This window comes from Nipponia nippon, unplaced genomic scaffold (genome assembly GCF_047370975.1).
Source record: "Nipponia nippon isolate SJK-2023a ecotype South Korea unplaced genomic scaffold, ASM4737097v1 scaffold_2, whole genome shotgun sequence".
Lineage (NCBI taxonomy): Eukaryota > Metazoa > Chordata > Aves > Pelecaniformes > Threskiornithidae > Nipponia > Nipponia nippon.
In genome coordinates, this window is record NW_028262336.1 from 39,432,239 (window position 1) to 39,453,379 (window position 21,141).

Here is a 21,141-nt window from a genome sequence, read left to right on the forward strand (position 1 = left end):
CTTTCCCTTGATTAAAGTTCAATTTGCTGACCACAAGGCAAGAATACGTACATAGGCTGTAGTGAACCCGATTCCTTCTTTGAGATGTACAGAGGCTAGGGTTATCCAAAATTACTTGCAAATAATTTGCATCAGTCTGTGTTTATACTGGTATTCTTATGATACAATAGCAAGATTGTTTGTTTTAACTAACATCAACGTGTCATATTTAATGTTTTGTCCTGAAAATGATTTTTTTAAATGAATTTTTTTTCAACAATTCAAATTTCATAGTTTTCAAATGCTTAGTAATAATTATACAGTTCCATGGTGTTCATTCTTTACCTCAGAACCTGAAAAGCATGATTGTGAGAATGAGGCTGTACAATCAGTCTTTTTCTTCCTTGTAGAGTAGCTATTGTATAACTCTCAACAGAGCAAAGTATGAGAGTATGTTTGGAAGGGAATTATGGGAACAGAAGAGACCGTCTTAAAATAACGGAATAGCGCTCAGGAAACCTAGATTTGAACAACTTCTTAAACAAAAGGATTCCTGATATTCGATAAATCTCTTAATCCAAAATGCTTAGTGCATAGTTCTGATTTTGTGAGTTCCTAACTCCAAACACTTGATTCTGCTGCCGCCTTAGACAATTGAGATTAATGACAGCTGTTTTCTCAACACTAAAAAGCTATTAAATCTTGTCCCTGAGGATGCCAAACTAGTTTGCTCTTTTGGCCATTTTGTTTTTAGTGTCTGATGTGTAAAATGTAAGTAATAATGCCATCTCAATTCACAGGTGATTTGTGAAATGAAATTAATACGTCTAACAAAGCTTGGCCTAGAGCCGCAGGAAGACTTCAGTGCCTTCTTGCTAAATCTGTAGCCCTGAGACAAATTTTACTTTCTCTGAATAGGAGTCAGATTTCAATGAAATTTCTGACCATCAAAAATGTTCACCAGGAAATATTGAAAATGTACTATATTTTAATTTATGCCTTTTTTTTTCAGGCTTTAACAATTTAGGAATATTATATTCTGGCATAGAAAATCACCAATTCTTTTATACATACTGAAAGTTTCAGCAGAAAAAGTTCCGAGGGATCTATCATACAGCAAATTAATACCAGGTGGTAAAAGCCATGCCTTCAAAGGGACAGAGATGGCATGTTCAGATCGACATCTGCTATGTTCTGTCATTCCCTTAACTCCTGTTACAATGGTTTCCATTATGTTTGGAAGTATTATATGTTCACTGAGCAAGAAAAAGAGAGAACAGTAAGTCTCTCTACCCTGACAGAAAAGTTATTGGTTCAAAGGCTGGGAAGCCACGGATGTTCTTTTTTTCAGAAAACAGTTCATTTATTTTATGCTTTAAAATAACTTGATAGAAGTCTGAAGTTATACTTTGAAAAGAGACAGGGCCTAGTTCTCTACCATCCACCCCTTGGCTCAGTGCTTGCTTTAATCACTACCTTAGGAAATCACGTTCATTTTTCCTCTAGAGCAGGGACAGTTTGGGTTATGTCACAGAAATTTGTGCACACTCTCTAATCATTCAGCTGCTGTAGGAGGGAGAGAGGTGGAGGGAAGAAAGGCCACTGTCGCAGGTTTGAAAGGCAGCTGCTGATTTTGCTGTCTGATGTTAGGTGTGATATAAACCTAAGTACCAGGTGTCCTATCTAAGGTAACATCAGTTAGGAAGTGCTTACTTTGTGGCTTCAAGGAGAACGGAAGTCAGTCTGCTTCATACTGTGCAAGGCTGGGAAGTCATATTTGTTCCCCAAAGCAGAATTTTCAGCTCCTGGGGAACTGAAAAAGCTGAGATATATATCTGAATTTTTGGCATTTTTAGGATTTTTTAGCAGCCAGCCTGAAGCTTGAGGATCACAGATTAGATGTAGGTGATTCAAGTGGGAATTAATTAGGACTCAGGAATCTTAGTCCTTTCTAGGTTCAAGATACTACAGGTAAAGGATAATTTAAACACCCAAAAAGAAAGGTACTCTTTATTCAGTTTGGTGAATTTGTTTAGAGGCAAGTAAATAATCCATGGGGCAAATATGTTGAATGATTGATAATAAAAAGCAATGCTCAAAAGCTATCCAGAGTGCGTAAATTTTATCCTGTGGGGAAAAAAGAACAACTATTTAGATATCTAGTTGAAGACTCTGTCATAGTGCTAACAGATGATTTCAAGTTTAGAACTCCCTAACTTGTAAGCATAAAACTCTGTAACCTTGGTGTTCTAGTGCTGTTTTTGTCATATTAAAATAAATTCTCATAAAAGGACTTTTGCCATATAAATTGTTGTACTGGGCAAATGGTCTGCATTTTTCCTTTACATTTGAAGTCTTTTTCATTGCAAAATTATACTTCTTTTGCTTTCCTTCTGGCTATTCCATGATGCTAAGCTAAAAACAGGCCCAGTTCTTTTCAAAAGTCCATTTGGAAGCATTCCAATAGAGGTCTAATATTATGTGCTTCGGCTGTTTTGTAGCTGTGTGACAGCTTTAACATAGAAATAATAGCTAACAAACATCTCACACAAGGTTCTGGCACCAGATAAAATTCTTCAGCAATCTGTTTTCTAAGGAATAGAGCAATTTCCTTTAGGTTTGATAAGGCATCTTCTACATATTACTTTATCTTTTATCAAACTCTTACTTCTGCTTTCCGCAGAAGAGATCAGAATTTTAGCAGAATAGACCAAAGCTCAAAATGCTTGAATATTTCTTGTTCAAAAAAATACACACCTGTTATAGTCAGACTATATCCATCCTTCTATCCACAAAAATTTACTAGCTTTTGGAAAGGAGCTTTTTAATTTTATGGATCACCTTTCATTTATTTTTTAAGTATATCTGTACTTAGTAGGCAGCACTTTTCCATGCTACTTGGAGTTTTTGAAGCTGACATTGACAAAAAAGGGTAGTATATTGCAGGCCGTGGCCTGTCAGATGGAGCTGTAGGACAATTTTAATGAGATGGTGAAGATCATGCCAATATATTCTGGCCTGTAAATGAGCTGATTAAACTTGTTTGCTTAGCAGTGTTTCCCTTCAACACTTGTGTGACATCTGATTAAAAAAAAAAAAAAAAGTCCATTTCTTTGTATGGAGGAATTCTGTAAATTGATCTGCTGATCGCTCTAATTTCAATGGAAATCACACGTGGAAGGAAGACCATCTCTGTAGCTTCTCACAGCCATTGCCCTATTTTCAGCACCTGTCAGTACCTTTGCTGCAAGCACTTCCTCTTCAGCTGAGACACCCTAACATATTGAGATTAATTCATCTGTAATAACGACAAAGTTAGAAGGATCTTCTGGTTGCTTGATTACCATGAATGGCTCTGGCATACCTCCACTGCTGGATCACTGGAGTTTGCTGAGGAAGGGCTGCTCTATTTGTACATGCCACCACCTGGCAAGATGATCCCTAGCATACCCTTTCCATCAGTCCTGTGCCCCTTCATATCATGGTTTCATTGTCACATTAAGAACAGACAGTGAGAATTATAAATAAAGCAATTAATCTCTTTAGTAAATGCCAGAAAACCGTATATGAATGATAGTTGACAGCAGGATTTGCCACTTGCTCATTTCTCCTACATATGAGTCTTAAAGTTTAGTCTTCTTCCTTTTCATTGATGCAGAGAGCAATTCATTTAGTCCCTGTACACCAACAAGTAGAAGGATTTATAGAAACTCTTTCGAATTTAAATATATCATCATAGAGGTTTTCCTATGCAAAATAGATTATAAAGTTTTGTTGTAACCTACAGTAAATATCTTTTTTTGTCAGTAGAAAAATTGCCAGAGGAAAAATTGGCCAAAGCTATAGCTTACATAAATTAATCTTTTTAATTTATCATATTTTTTCTGTGGAACTTTTCTGAGGCAGAAACTATACATTGATTTCATTGGCCAGAAAAATTCGGGAAAAAATAAAAAACCCTCCTCCTACTCTCAAGACCTGTGCTTATTAGGATCATGTTGGTATACTTAAATTGCAAGCTAAACATTGCTATATCTTCTCAGATTTGTGTGATGGATTCTGTGGTCACATAGCCTTCTATTCTTGTTTCCAGTTAAAATATTGGGATACTGTGGGCTTTTATCTTCTCTCTGCACCAGAAAATAATCATGTACAATACATATCTTCAAATAGTCCATTCAAATTATACAGAAAGGAAAAAGTTGAATATTTCTTGCTTTCTTAATTGGATTTATGAATGTAGTATTGTGTTGCATAGCCAATGAGTCAGTCTAACATGTGGCGTTGCAATTACAATTTTATTGGGAAATAAACCAGCCTGCCTCCTTTTAAAGGGATGCATCTTCTCTAAAGCAATATAAAACAAGGCTTTGGTATTAGTATGTGGACCGAAGCTGTATAAAAATTGTAAACACTGGATAGTAAAGCTACAAAATTTACAACAATGTTTTTACCAAGAAACCTTTTAAAGCAATGTTGTATCAGCAAAAAGAAAACCTCCACAATTTATCTCATTTTAAACTATTCCTTTTCAGTATAATTCTAGGAATACTTGTATTGTTGCTTTGGCAAGTTTAGTATTTTTTCTTATGAAATGTGTATATGCCAAAGGACAGCTGAGAAGGGGAGTGATATTTTCGAAAATACTTAATGGTGACACAATTCTGTGGCCAATTGAATCAGTGGGAATTGTATCTCTGTGATGTACATGAAGTGTTTTTGAATGTATTATCAGCCATGATATTTTGACAAGTTGCATTGTTATATAATGTATGACAGAGAAGTCAAAACTGAACAAATAGATGCAAGAAAAAAACCCAAATATTGGAGACTGTTATTCATGACCAAATTATCATTTATCAGTTGCTTTGCAACATCAATAAGGTAATATAAGATATTGCTGCCTTTGCTGAAGATAGCGTAAGCAACAGTGGGTTCTGTAGGATGACAGTGTGTTCCCAGCTGAAAGACTAAAACTTCTGGTATCAAAGCCCTTACATCACACAGGAGCCAAAGTCAACAGAACCTTATGAAAAAATGTAAACATGCTTCTTTGTTATTTTAAATCTGTCATTTTTGATGCAGTGTTTCTGCATCTTTCAAATGTATTTTTTATTACTTAATAGAGTGCTGAGGACCTTTTATTACTCTTCATTGTAAAAAAGTCTTTTGTCCATCCTGCAAAACACCTTCTGATTGGAATTTATTTTGTAGTCTGTAATTTGAATAAATTAATTTATTTATGTATCATCAGCTATCTTAATCTCCAATAGTGGTCATTGGATTGCACCATTCACTCCCGAACCAGGAGTGCATTCTGCTTAGGACAATAATATACTTCCTAGGAAAACATTCAGCCTTAATTTAAAGAATCAAGTCATGCAGAGCATACTACATACTAAGTGTCTTCACTGGTAAGGATTCTGCATTCTATATTTGACTTGGAATTAATACACTTTTTTTTTGTTATTTGCAGTTCTTGCCAGCAATGGTTTTCTTTTTTTTCCCCAAATAAAAAAATTAAATATCTTTAAGCCAGTAGTACCACTTTGGTGCCCAGGAAAATTATGAAAGACAATTTATGAATATTTTAAGATTAAGTAGATAAACTGAGTTTAAAAATGTATGCCATCTGCAGTAAAACTGATTATTTTTTCTTGAAATACTTTGACAGATTTAATTGAGTGCCTTGCAGAGACCTGAAAACATTACATCAATCCAGTCACCTTTACTGATCAAGATTTTAACCTCTTTGCTGCTAATTCTGTTTGTCTGAGATCTGTTTTCCCTAAAGAAAGAAAACTGAGTGTCAGTAATTATAGTGCAATTCTTCACTGATTTTTCGATTGTGCCATTGCCGGATTATCAGCACAGTGGTTTAGCAATTCAAGTAGTTTTTAGTTACCATAGTTCTCCCACTAGCTCTTGAAATATTCTTGAGCATTAGCAATTTACAGTTCTGGAACTTTTCAAGCATTCCAACATTTACTGCAAATAAAAATTAATTATTCAGAGTTCTTCAGCCAACTATTTTGATGCTTTTGAGAGCACTTTTTGTGCAGAGCCAAAAAAGTTACTGTTTCTTTTACCATCCCCTTACCTACTGATGAAACAAAAAATTCTAAACTGTGAACACTCACATTCTGTCCCTCTTTCTCTCACATACATATATGCACAATACAATATTCTGAAGTACAGACAACTGGTAAAGAAAACCCTCCATTGTCACCGGAAGCAAGGACTATAAGGAAAAAAATTAGTTACATTTTAAAATGAAGTGAAACAAAATATTCTGTACTGTAAGGATGCTTTAGAATGTAGTAATTTAGTGCTTTTCAGCATTTACTCAAGTATTTTTAATCAACTTTAAAGCTTTTGCTTTTTATTTTTTTCTCATTTGCTTAAAATTGTTGACGTTTCTCAAGTATATTGATGGTTAGGATGGTATTTAAAATTAGTGAAGTCTTTCTCTCGCACTTTGCTTCTAATATTGTGCTGCAATAAACCAAAATTATACTAGGATTATGTATTGAGACATTAAATCAGATTAATTAGTCGGTATTTACCCTAAGACCCATTAGCTATTAGTGCTGTCAAATATGACCTCTTACATCAATACCTTGAGCATTTTCAGCAGACTTTATTCCCATGAGCTTTCCATAATGGTTTTATTTTTTTGTTGCTCTTACACATCTACCTTGTCTTTGAAGATATTTTTTAAAATATTCAATAATTTTCTGAAATTGCGGTCACTCTCCTGCTTATTTGGACATAATTTCTGGCTTCTGTACTGTGATTAATTTTAGGAATTTGCAAAAATTTTCTATTTAAAGTGTTTTTTGTTTTGGTTTTAATTATTTTTATTTTATTATTTTATTTGTATTTTTATAGATTTTTCTTAACAGAGGGAAGAAAATCTGGGTTTCTAATATTTTTTAATTTAAAACTGTATAGTTCCTTTCTCTGGATTTAAGTACACGCCTATTTCCATTTTTTTGGTTTTGTTTTGAACTTTGGTGTTTTATACCTGTGCTACCCATTTACCATCTCAGAAAAAAATACAGTGGCAATGTGAAGATGATAAACCTTGCTTCTGTGTAACAGTTCAATATAATCCTTCTTATCAGAAATAATTTGTCAGTGTTTGTCATGTTGAAATGACCATCTGATCATAGAATCATATAATAGTTTGGGTTGGAAGGGACCTTTAAAGGTCATCTAGTTTAAACCCCCTGTAATGAGCAGGGACATCTTCAACTCGATCAAGTTGCTCAGAGCCCCGTCCAACCTGACCTTGAATGCTTCCAGGAATGGAGCGTCCACCACTTCTCTGGGCAACCTGTTCCAGTGTTTGACTACCCTCATTGTAAAAAAGGTCTTCCTTATATCTAGTCTAAATCTACCCTCTTTTAGTTTAAAACCATTACCCCTTGTCCTATCACAACAGGCCCTGCTAAAAAGTTTGTCACCACCTCTGCTCCAGGCTGAATAACCCCAGCTCTCTCAGCCTGTCCTCATAGCAGAGGTATTCTATCCCTCCGATCATTTTTGTGTCCCTCTTCTGGACCTACTCCAACAGGTCCATGTCTTTCCTGTGCTGAGGACCCCAGACCTGGATGCAGTACTCCAGGTGGGGTCTCACAAGAGCAGAGTAGAGGGGCAGAATCACCTCCCTCGACCTGCTGGCCATGCTTCTTTTGATGCAGCCCAGGATACAGTTGGCTTTCTGGGCTGCGAGCACACATTGTTGGCTCATGTCCAGCTTTTCATCCACCAGTACCCTCAAGTCCTCCTCAGGACTGCTCTCAATCCCTTCATCCCCCATCCTGTATTGATACTGAGGGTTCCTCTGACCCATGTGCAGGACCTTGCACTTGGCCTTGTTGAACTTCATGAGGTTCACATGGGCCTACTTCTCGAGCTTGTCCAGGTCCCTCTGCATGACATCCTGTCCCTCAGGTGTGTCAACTGTATGACTCAGCTCAGTGTCATCTGCAGACTTGCTGAGGATACACTCAATCCCACTGTCTATGTCACTGATGAAGACATCAAACAGTACTGGTCCCAATATGGATCCCTGAGGGACACGCCTCATCACTGTTCTCCACGGACATTGAGCCGTTCACCACTACCCTCTGGATGTGACCATCCAACCAATTCCTCATCCACTTAACAGTCCATCCATCAAACCTGTGTAGCTACCATTGAGCATATCATGAACAAATTTTGCTTTTTTAAGACTTCCTGGTAGCATTTGACTTTAGTTGTGTTTTATTTGCATCCTTTTTTTTTTCTTTTTTCTGTTAAGAGTAATATCCTTCTAGCATAATATTATTATCAAAACTAACCATGAGGCTATTTTGTTAAGATTGATCCCTCCTGAGATGAAATTAAACTAGAAGGTTTAATGCAGCCTTCTGCAGAAGTGTGTGATTAAGGGAAGAATGTTAAGCCTCGAGGACTGTAAATGAGACAGGTGTTTACAGGTATGTGTATGGGAAGCTTGATCAGCTCCTGGCTGCTAAAGTCATGGCAGCTTCCTGAGCCAGGTGTGACCGGTGTGGTCCCATCTCTCCCCCTCACCGCTGCTCCCTTTTCCAGGTTCCACATGAGCCTTGCCATTTAGCTTTAGCTATTCCTGCTAGTAAGATGCCAAATTTCACTAGACAGGGAGCACAGCATGTCCTCTCTGCCATGTGATCTGTTACCACACATCTATCTCATTCAAAGCTGGAGAAAAAAAAATACCATTGAATGTAGGTATTTTCAAATCAAATTGTTCTGGGACTCTCATAAAATTATATTAATTCTCCATTTCAAATTAAAAAAGTTCCACTATGAATAATTTTCCCAAACCCTTAATAAGATGCAGTTGCATAAGTTCCCTTTGGGAGACCATTTCACATATATTCTAATGATCTCGAATGTTAAAATTTCTTACTGTATAATATCATAAAACAAGCCTCCTCAAATTAGTTTTTCATCGTACATGTGAGGCAAGAATTAAACCTGCAACATAAATTTATTTCAGCTTTGAAACTCTCCAGAATGTACTGAAATATTGAGGGACAGTCATTTAGATAAAATAGTAATGATATCTAGTATTTCCAAGAAGTTGTATAGATTTAAAATTCTTAGTCAGAGGCACATAATACAGGAAACAAAACCTGATTATTTAAAGCTGGTATATAAAATCTTCCAGAATAAAATTAGTGTTGTTTAAAGGAACCATGTACATAATAGATTTTTTAATTAGGTTTTGTATTATCAAACCGAAATATATGCATTTTTAACTGGGGAGATTTTTCACTCCAATTTAAAAATCACATTTTTACAATCTCTATGTATTTTATCTTCCCTAAATACTTGTTTACAATACAAAAATGTATGACAAGAATATTTTACCTATTACATTTATTATCTTACAGCAGTAGAATGAGACACTGTCATTTAAAAAAATAACAGAAACAGTCAAGACGATGCATAGATAATTGTGCTGGAAAGAAAGATACTGTTATTGTCTGCCATATTTTATAATCTTTGAAAAGTGTGTTTGCTTTCATTTCTTATAACTGATCTTTAGTTCTGGTAAGTAGAAAAACACTTTTGGGAGCAAAAAATGGTTAATTTCCTTGGACTCACTCAAGATGCAATTTTTATTACCATAAATTATAATTGGATGGCTGACACCTGGACTGGAACTTCTACTTCATTTTTTATTAGTTTTGAAGTGAGGAAATACTTGTACATGTCTGGCAGCCTGTTTTATAAAGCTAATGCCCCGGCTAATATAACACCTGGTATCTATTTGTTCTAGGTGTAATTTCATTTGCTGCTGAAGATGAAGACCAACAGCAGTCTCGACATAACAGCTCACCAGAGAAGACAGATGGTGAAAAGCCCCTTCAGAAATTGTCAACAGAGACACCACAAACTGTTGATGCAGAAAACATGGGTATGTTTGTTATTATGGATAAGCTCAATGTCAGTCTGTATAAACTTATATCATAATTTCTTTTTAAATTAAACGCATATGTAGTATGCCACGCCACATGCCTGTGAACAGCATTGTCAAATGTTTATTCCAGGCATATATGAAACTTCTCCTTTTCTGATTTTTGAAACATTTTTATGAAATTTTAAGCTGAGTTTGTTTTTTCTTTTTCTCTTTTTTGCAACAATGTCACCGAATGTCACTTTTTGTTGGAGAGGGGCAGCATTTGTTACATGCTTTCTTTTAAAAGTGTCCAATAATATTAATAGTGCTGATGTCAAAGCAGGCCATTTCTGAAATTCACATCACTCCACTTCATTCCACTTTGGAAAAATTTTCTTGTAACTGTCAACTATAGATGCTCCTTTGGTTAGTTACAGTAAAATCGAGAGGAGAAAATTCCAGAATACCTGGTTACTTTCAGATTGTCACCTTGTAGTTTATTCTAAACAGTTTGTGTATTATTTTTTGAGATTTTAAGTGTTCCAGAGGAATACTTTTGTGATTACAAATGCACACACCAAATAGACAAAGGTGGGTTTTTTTTGTCTGGTTTTAAATGGATTTCTCCCTTTTCTTCTTTACATTTGCAAGTAAAACTTTGCCTATAGAACTGTGTTTTTTATGCTTTTAATACCTGATTTGGAATGTATTTAAATTATCAAGCTTTATGTTAGATGGCTAAAGCATATTTCTCGCAAGGAAAGTTATCAAGGAGAGTTCTTTTTAACCTGAAATAGGTGTTGTTTTAATCAACATTTAGTTTTTAGTAAATTGAGAAGAGCTTGTAGTTGGAGATCTCTCTACCTTTTTTACAACTCTAATTTCACTTTAACAGAATTTATCTAGTTTTAAAAGTAATTATAAGCTAATTTTATAATTAATAAATAATAAATAATTTTGGTTAATCCAATGTGAATATCAGAAAGTCTGTTCTTTTATAGTCTATATTAATATCTGTATTTACTAATATGTAGAGACTCAGAGATTAGTATCCCATCTCTGATATGAAGTGATCCCAAGAATATACAATCTGTACAGGCAGGACAGAGGCAGGAAGAAGACAAAAGCTCAGAGAAGTGAAGTGACTTTCCCTGGTCATACCAGTAGCTTAATGTTGGGGAGTATGAAAAAAAAACCCATTTTTTAACTCACAAGCTAGAAGCCCTATCAACGGATATACATTGTCTACTTAATCTACAAGATTCGTTACCACATTCTTTTTTGCTAAATTTTTCATGTGAGTTTTGAAACACGTTTTTTTACACAGCTCAGACTCCTGGTGTACTTAGCTTTGTTGCATGCATTCCACTTCTTTTTAACAGCTGTATTTAAAACTGAAAAAACATAGTAAAATGTTTTCTGTGATTATGTAGCTCTTATACAAAATCATTTCTTATAAAATATTATTTTGTGCAAACAGTTGATAATACAATATGAGTTTAAAATAGAAAAGGAATAGTAACGGAAGACAGTGATGTAGCTGGACATGGCAAAATGCTGTTTTCAAAAGAAGACAGAAAATAATAAAAAAAGAAAATAAGGTGACCAAAGAACTAAGATTTTCCCATAGTGCTTATGATACAGATAAGACTGTTGCAAGAGTGGTAAAATTATAACAAAAAAGCAAAAGGCAAGTCAATGCTTGACAAATTGAGGAACAGGGGGTTGAGAAGTAGTATAGAAATATTAAATAGAGGATTTTCAAAACCAAAGGAGAAAAATGTAAACTAAGTCCAAAATGAAATAAAGAGTTTTGTGAGGACAATATAGATTCAGTTCTCCTGTCTGATGTGTTTAAGGGGAACACTAGTAATGTTGCACAGTAGTGTTTTTTTAAATTCTGGCATGAAGAGAGCTAGAAATAGGAGAAAGGCCTTAAGAAAGCAGTTAGGAAGAAAGGAAATAATCAGTATGTAGCTTTCACTGGTTTTCAAGGTGCAAGAATGTTTCCTTGCATTCTCCTCCTACAGGTAGGTTTTTTTATTTGAATTTTCATGTACAACAACATGGAAGTTGGTTGACATTAAAATTCGCGCAACATATCATTGTAAGCTTACAGAATAAGGATTTTAACAAAGATTAAATTAAGGTGATATATGCAGACAATGCAGTAGAGATGAGAATTAACAGATTTCAAGATGTTAGGAGGAATTAATCATAAAAGAAATATCAAGAGTGATGCCAAGTACAGGGAAATATTGGAGGTAATCTTCAAATCTCTACTGAAAGCCTGCAAATGTTTGTGAATTTAATTATGTTTCTGTTTTCCAAACTAACTACTTCTGCTTATGAGATATTTCAGCTTTGCAAAGTTAGGAATCATCAGTCTGAAACTTGTAGAGGCTGTAATTGAAAGTAACTGAAAATAGAAGGTTAAATAAGAAAATAGAAGGTTAAGTGGGTGGATTTCTCAATACTGTCCCTATCACTAATGTGAATTGAGGGCATTGTTCTAGGTAGAAAATCCAATGCAAGTTCACTATTTGCAATTATTATTACTGATAAGCCTTTTGCTCACTTTGGTTCCCCATTAACAATGTGAGACTGTCTGATCTACTTATGCATTTGGAATGTGTTTTCCAAATATGTTGGTGGGTGATTAGTCTAATAACTTGCTGAGAGGGGCCAGGTAATCAGCTCCAACTCAGCTCCCTTTTTCATTGCACACTAATTTACATGAATATAATCACTCCAGCACACAGGGTCCCATTGGTAGTTGGAGCAATCTGCACAGCTTATTCATATATGGCTGTATCAAGTTACTGTGTCTTATCTTTCAGTTATGATCTTTTGCTGTTTTTGTGCTACTGTAGAGTTATATCTTTGTCTTACTGTAACATACATGCTTCTAGTAAATTGTACTAACTCAAGTTTCATGACTGCTAGCAATGTTTAGGGCATCATTAGGATTGCATTCTAAAGTGGACTTAAAGTAGGACATGAAATGACTCTTCCCTAATACAGTACCGCTTAATAATAGGATTTTTTTTTTTTCAGTACAGAGATATACCCTTATAATGCCCATATCCTAGGAACAGCAAGCTTCCATCTCACCTTTAAATCAACCAACTACTTCTAGTTATTTCAGAAAACACTATCTTCCATCACAACCATTCATTTATACTAGACATCTATAACTTTTACAACTGTGGAAATTATCTGCTGGCTAGAGATGGAATGTAACAAGGTGTGGTCTAACTTATACGATAGTAGTAGTCTTTTTCTGAGCTCACTTCAAAGAGGAACTAACAAAGTCTTAGCTTTATCCTACAGAGTTTTCTTTTACACCTATATTGTTACTGCAGTTTTTCACAAAAATTAATTATTCTATGGCTTTTCAGAGTAGAATGAGTGATGGATATTTCCGAGATTTAGGATTTCTTAATTGCAAGGTGCATACCACTACTAGAATGCAAACCACTTGCATTTGACCAGAGGCATCATACACTGAAGAAGTGCATCTCAGGGCTGAGAATCCCCAGGGCTACTGTTACTGATCTGGGGTAACAGAAAATAGTGGACTTCTGATGTAGAGAAAATTAATATACAGACTTGAATCTGTAGAGGTCAAAACAAGTGTGAGGTTGTCCATAGTTGAATAAGGTTATAAAAAAAATCTCTAATGATAAACGCATGTACACCAAACATTTTTGTCTTGCTGTCACTCAGTGAAAATTATTCCTTTTAAACATACATCATAAAGGTGATAATTTCTAGTATAGTTTTCCTATATTCTTTTCATAACTTCTACCAAAATCACTCATTATGCTCTTCCAAAAAGCTAAAGATTCTGAAATTTGTTCGTGATATTTTTCTCCTTCAGATGTAGTTAAGAAAAAGCACATTGAGTGCTTGCCGTGAAAACCATTGATACGGCGATCCTTATGACAAATCCTTTTTATGCTGCCTTTTACCAGGGGAAAAAAAAGAACACAAACCAAAACCCAAACAGAAAAATGTCTTCAGCACAGATGTAGTGACAGGGGCTTGCCCCTTTCTAAACTGACATGGATTTTTAGTTCTTTCCAAGGCATATTTCTGTCTTTCAAGAGAAGAGGTCCTAGGGTTTTTTTCTCATGGGAGCCAAAAGTAAAACCAGGCTAAGTGGTTGCTAAGACTGAAAGTGGGATGCAGCTGGTCTTTCATGTAAGATTTATCTTTAGATATTCCTATATACTAAAGTGCTAAAATCATAAATAAATATTAGCCATTAAGAGATATTTTTTTCATAGTCTGACTAAATGCTGTGAAGCCTCCTGCACTTGTCCAATATTCCTCTCAAAGTAGAGGAAATTTTTCTACTCTATTATGGAGTCCATGGTGACTTCTTAAACTGAACGGTCCTTGGACAATTGCCCCTGTGTTGCGCTCTTTGCTGTGCAGCATGGGGGCAATAGGGAGGATGCTTGGCTCAGCTTCTGCTAGACTAGCTCAGCTGTCCTCAGGAATCTGATCCAACAGCTCCCCTGTAAAGAAGGGTCAAGAGTGTGAAGTTGGTGCATTTGCTGCAATGCCTAAGACTTGCGCTGCAGCTGCAACGCCCCCCCTCCTCTTCCAGAAGCCCTCGCTCGCTCTCCAGCAGCAAGCCTCGGCACAGAGCTGGCACTTAAGCAACAGCTTGTAATGTTCCTGCCAGTGGTGATGTCTCACAGAGCTGAGCACTACAGATGCAGAATGTTTGTTTGTATAACACAGTGGAATTTTGCATGTGCTGTTGTCTTATTCTGGCTGCCCTAAGCACTGCCTTTATCAAAAGATTAGACTTCCCATTGTGTTCGTCTTATGGAATGCATTTACATTTTTATGCCATTGCCAAGTTTTTGAATTTCTTTGTGCTTGAAAGGCATAACATCAAAAAGATACACTACTTGTGAATATGCCATGATAAAAAAGCATAGTCAAAGTGGTTAGGCCAGGCATTCATTTTGGCAAAGCCTGTTTTAATTCTCTTTTAAAAGCTAATTTATCCTTCAACCAGGCCTTCAATGACAGGTGACGTTTTCTAGTCGAAGTTGTCATTGTAGTTCTCATGCTATGTCTCTGACAGTTAAGTATCTTTCCTGTTGTCTTTAAAAACAACTGCTTCCGAGCGGGTTCATTGAGGAACTGATGCCTTTGAAAGGTAATGATACTTGCACATGTGGTCCTCCCGGACTTTCAGGCTTGAAATCAGTCCCTGAGAGCTGAACATCTGTGGTAGCACACCGGGGTATTCACATAAGGAAGATAATGAAATAATTTCTTTGTTCTAGCAACTGTTAAAGGTGATTAAGAGAAAAACAGTACTCAAGATGGTGACAATTTAAAATAAGACTTTGCATTTATTCATGATAATATTTTTAAAAGTTCATAAGAACTGAGTATAGAATGGTAAATGTTAGGATTTATTCAGTATTAATGCAGTAACATGATTAATAATAATTAATTAATGATATATCATTAATTAATGATATATCATTAATAAGTAATGATATATCTCACATGCACATATATTTCTTGAATTACTGCCTTTCTAGCAGGAATATTCTTAAAAATAATTTTGAGTTATCTACCTCATAAATTTTAATTGTGTAGTTAAGCTATTTTTCGGTCTGATCTGCACACTGTATATTCAAGCATATTGTGCTCCACCTTCAGATTAGTTTGTTTTAACTGAGTCTCCCTCTTCAGGAAAAAAAAAAGTTACAGAAGAAATATCCAAAGAAAATAATCCCCGTGTAAACTGCATGCATATTTGAACACGTAAAATGCCAAACAGGGCTTGCTTTTTTTTTTGATAGCATTTTAGCATTTGCAGCTATATTTATGCTAGTGCATACAGGCTTTTGGGGATGGTTTAGCACATGTAGAACATTAAGGATTAGACTGTTTTATGCTTTTTTCCTTTGTCAAAAAGAATGTTCAGTTATTGTTAGCTTTCTCAATAGGTGCCCTTCTGCAGTACTGCAGTCTGCTAAGTTTTATGCATTTTCTGTGTCCTTCTGAGACTCAGAACAGCTTGATTCCCCTAATAAACTAACATGTTGTTTTGAAACAATTCAGATGTAGCAATGCTTCAAGAACCTATGGCCCACATGGAATTTTGTGGGGCATGGTATGTGTGCAATTAAAAATCTGTGCAAACGAAGCATGGTAGCCCATTTAAAATTAATAACAAAAGTAATCTGTAATTGCTCACAGTGTAAGGCTGCTAGTGAACTTTAGGTTACATCATCCTTCATGCAGCAGGTGTTTTAATATTGCTGTGCTGAGAAGGCTAGTAATGTTGCATCTGCCCTAGCCACAAATAAGTCACTCCATTTGTAAACCTGTACCTCCGTATATTTTTGGATGTCATAGCATGTAGGATTGCATTTGCATATAAACAGATTAAATTTTCTTACCTAATTAAAAATGTCCATGATATGCATTTTGCTTGTTCTGATAGTCTGTATAAACTACAAACTATATTACTGAGAAACACATTCATTATGTCATGTCTGGCAGATATGAAATATTTGTGTATATATGGAGTTTCGTCAGTTAGTAGCCTATTTAATAAAAAAATATTCTGAAAAAAAAATGCGGAGCAAAAATATTGGGTGTAGTTGTTAAGTTTAAATGGCTAGATGTACTCTGGACTTCTGCCTGTCCCTCTCAAGTTCACCTGAGAAATGACAGGCGTGAGTTGCACCTTGCCGAGTTGAAACAGCACAGCAGAATCACACTGAAATTTCTTCCTGTACTAATCTGTCCTTCAGCAGCTAATGTGAGAGGTCCAAGTGTAAACCCTTACTAGCAGTCTGTGACAGAACACATTCAGAGTGATATAAAAAAATAGAATTTTTGAAACAAAATAGTAAATGAGCTAGCAACAGAGCAGTAGTTTCTTTACAGCCAATGCCCTTGCTATTAGGTTTGAGTGTTTGAGATGCTCTTTATCCAACAGTTAAGCTATTGTATAAATAGATTCACAAATCCAGAGCAAAGTTTTCATATATTTATTTCTTTGTTGCAAATTTCTGAAAAATAAGCAGTTCAGAAGTATCAATTAAAACATTAGATTGAGTCAAAATTATATTTTTAAGATGACAGAGAACATTAATTTCCAACAGGAGAAAATAAAACACATTTCTCCATCCAATCTAATTTATTTTTTTCATTTTACCATCAGGCTCCCCCACAAGAATTATTATTATAATTCTATTACAAATAGTGCTATACTTTCATAACTAGACAAGTTTGCATCACGTACTACTGCCATTGTCTGCCTTTGAAGCCCTAACTAAGTTGTTCCTGAAGACTATTTGTGATTAGGTAATTCTAGTTGTGTAAGTCATGTGTTTTGTTAGTAAAATATTATAAGTTCACCTCATTGTTTTTTAATGGATGAATTTCTCTCATATCTCAGATCCTCTAGTCCACTGGGTAGCCTGCTGCTGGAATTTGCAAAGGACTTTTATTTCTACATCAGCTGCAAAATAAATGGCCCATATAGAATTTTGGCTTTCAATTTATCCCAGACACTGGACATTCTTGCATTCTCGTACATTCAGTCATGAGGTAGATTTGCCTAACTAACCATCAAAGGACCACTCTGACATTTTTACTGAATAGGCAATAGATATTTCTTGTCCATTGCAGTGATTTATTTGTTATGCTGTCTCTCTCAAAATATTTCCTTTGCTTTCTCTGCGGGCACAGTAGAGTCCTAATTGTTCTTGACTTATTATGAAATTATAAATATTAGGGAACTACTGTTTCCCACTGTTGTAAAAGACGGATGGCATTTTATACATTGTTGTCAGAGAGTGAGAGTATGTATGTGCAAGAAGTGTAATTGAGAGATTTGGATGCACTTTCAAGACATTATTTATTTCTGTTTATGGTATTTGGCACTGATTTGTAGTACAACTTTCTCTGTGAAAGGGATTTTTATCATTAAGTAGAAAGAAGCTCAACAGGTAACGGTGTTCTTTTGGTATGGGTTTTCCCTGTTTACCTTTCTGTAATATAACTCATTAAACATTCCTACAGAAAATTCAGATGTTTACAAGTTGCTGCTCCTTTCATCCTCAAATATACATTTCAGAAATGAGAAAAGGTTCAGAGTGGGTATGTTACTGGTTTCTGTTGATTACTAGTACCGGATAGAACTATCACTGATATCAAGTAGGAACAGTTGTCAGAAAAGTCTCAACCATTGCAGTCATAGCCTGGAGCATATTCAGTTGCTGTGTGACATTAGCATTATCACAGTGAGAGCTGATCTGAATTCAGAAGCCCTTGTGGCCTTTTTGAGGGGTATCCTACCAAAGTCTCTGGCCTTTAGCATCACTTGATTTCCATAAGAAAGTAAGAATTTCTTCATTTGTACTGCATTCTCTGCCTGTAGGTCCTTGCTGTTCACTGTAGGTTGATCCAGAGTCTTGCTCTCTCTCAGAAGCAATTGGAGGTTAAATTTAGTTAAAAGGCCAGGTGCTATTTATTCATGGTCAAATAAAAATTCTTCTTTAAAAAGCTACTCACCACTGACATGTCGTTTTCCCACTTAAAAGGTAACACATCTCTCATACAAGTCCTTTATCTCTTCTTCCTAGAGAAGTCATTATATAAAGCAGACTGTATCATCTCACCAAGAAGGACAATAGCATCCTGGCTTGTGTCAGAAACGGTGTGGCCAGCAGGAGTAGGGAAGTGATCGTCCCTCTGTACTCAGCATCAGTGAGGCCGCACCTTGAGTACTGTGTTCAGTTTTGGGCCCCTCACTGCAAGAAGGACATTGAGGTGCTGGAGCGTGTCTGGAGAAGAGCAACGAAGCTGGTGAAGGGTCTAGAGCACAAGTCTTATGAGGAGCGGCTTGAGGGAACTGGGGTTGTTTAGTCTAGAGAAAGGCAGGCTGAGGGGAGACATTATTGCTCTCTACAACTACCTGAAAAGAGGTTGTAGCAAGGTGGGTGTCAGTCTCTTCTGCCAAGTGACAAGAAATAGGACAAGAGGAAATGGCCTCAAGTTGTGCCAGGACAGGTTTAGACTGGATATTAGGAAAAATTTCTTCACCAAAAAGGTTATCAGGCATTGGAACAGGCTGCTGAGGGAAGTGGTTGAGTCCCTATCCCTGGAGGTATTTAAAAGACGTGTAGATGTGGTGCTTAGGGACATGGTTTAATGGTGGACTTGGCAGTGTTAGGTTTACAGTTGGACTTGATGATCTTAAAGGTCTTTTCCAACCTAAATGATTCTATGAGTCTGTGATCTCTTTTGAAGACTCCTGCATTTTGTGGTGCTCTTGGATTACATGCAGTTTCCCTTATTCTAAGTGAAAGTAATCTGGGATGCTAGATTTTTTAAACTAAGGAAATCCTGTACATGCTGTTTCTTATGGAGGAAAGGCTTTGAAAGGCTTTAAAAGGCTGATTATGCACTTTTTTTTTTAATTGGGGTATTTGTGTTAACTCTCTCTAAGACTGTGACCCACTAAGTGAGGAATACTTTTTCTAGCAAATAGAAAAAGCCATATGTATCACTGTTAAGTTATGCTAGTTCTTGAATATGCATGTTGTTTCATTTGTAAAGAATAACTCTTCCAGGTTTTCAAAGCTGCTGCTGTAGCCATGTGGAAATCTGGTTGACATGGGAGCTGAGTGGCTAGGACATGTTAGGTGCAGACTGGGTTTCCAGATTGTTTAAGCATCAGACACTGGTAAACCTCTCTTGTATATATAAGTGCACAACAAAATAATTTTCAGAGATAATAAACTTTGCAAAATTTGAGTGGATTTTCACAGAAAGAGTAAAAACCATGTTTCTATATGTAAGGTGACTTCTTCAAAAAATATCATCCTCTGCTCTAAATGATGTGCCACAGCTTGTCAGCAAAATCTAAAAACCGTTACTGTAAGAAAAATGTTGTGTATTTTATTAGAGTAGCTGTTACTGGATTCGTTTGGCTAGAAAATTCCAGAAAAGCAACCCAGGGAAGACAACTGGCTTGGGCAATTTCAAATTTGAAAGTTAATTTAGCAAAGATATTAGCAAATGTCAGTGAGTTTTAAAATCAAAACCAGTACGCTGAATTAATAACCTTTTACTTTGCCCCATATTAACTCTTGTCCTAAATCTCATTTGCTGCTAGTATTGCAAAACTTGAGGTTCTATGTCTTTTTAATTTGTGAGCCCTATCTTTTTTACATAAGAGGAGATAAAAATACAAACAATGTTTTGAAGTCGCAAATTAAATTTACAATATGAATTCTGGTGATTGTTCACTTAATATACCTTAATGAAATCATAGTATTATAAATACGCAAAAATAATTTGAATGCTGTTATAATGTTAGCAGAAAGCATTGAATAGTACTATTATCTCCAGTTTTTACTTCTCTTGTGCATAAAAAAATAATTAAAATATATTATAGCTAATATGCCATTGATTGTGAGTTCAAACCATACAGTAGTTTGCATAGGATGCATGTATCAACAAATATGTTAAATTTTATATTTAGGTAGTTTGTGTATATATATACTAGAGATTATTCAGCAACAATCAGTCAATAGGTAAACGAGATGCCAGATACTAGAATGTATCTGGCTAGTGGTCATTTTGCTTTTCTGTGAGCTGAGGAAATACTTTAGAAGATACTTTGTGGTATCATTACCTGCCTATTAAATATCACACTTCAGTTTACATCCAAAATTTGAACTGATTTGCAATGAACCGTCACATCCTTTTCCTTTACCTTGAAGCATCTGTCAGACTTCATGTTACTCTTTACTGGATATTAGTTTGACTGTCAATAGTAACCTTACATATCCACAAATATTTTTTCTCTTGACAAATATAGTGGGTTTTTTTCAGGTGAGATTTTTTTTGAGATATTTTGAGTCCTGAGCACATGCTTGTTTATCTGTACTGAAAGGTCCTTGCTTTTTCCTTTTCTGTTTTACACTAAGGCATATTTATTTTGTTCCACTGAACTTTTGACCTATATTTTTCCATGAGGGCTAGAGAAATCTCACTCTCATGCTTCTGTTTCAACTGGTTGGCCTAATTTTCTACCAATAAATTTATGGAGAGATTGTGCAACATTTTTTATTACTCCTTATAATGTCTTTTGTGTCACAGTGGGGTTTATTAAAAGCATGATTTGTAAGTGCTATGTTGTAGATCTGATCTCAAGGATCTTT

The 21,141-nt window shown here is 35.6% G+C and overlaps 1 protein-coding gene across 1 annotated transcript in view; it reads left to right on the forward strand.

Moving 5' to 3' along the window:
• CFAP47 (cilia and flagella associated protein 47) overlaps positions 1-21,141 on the forward strand; it is a 351,597-nt gene that overhangs the window by 192,715 nt on the left and 137,741 nt on the right. Inside the window, exon 50 of the mRNA XM_087759023.1 lies at positions 9,797-9,934. Coding sequence (XP_087615149.1) covers positions 9,797-9,934 — 138 coding nt within the window. The remainder of the gene's footprint in view (positions 1-9,796; positions 9,935-21,141) is intronic.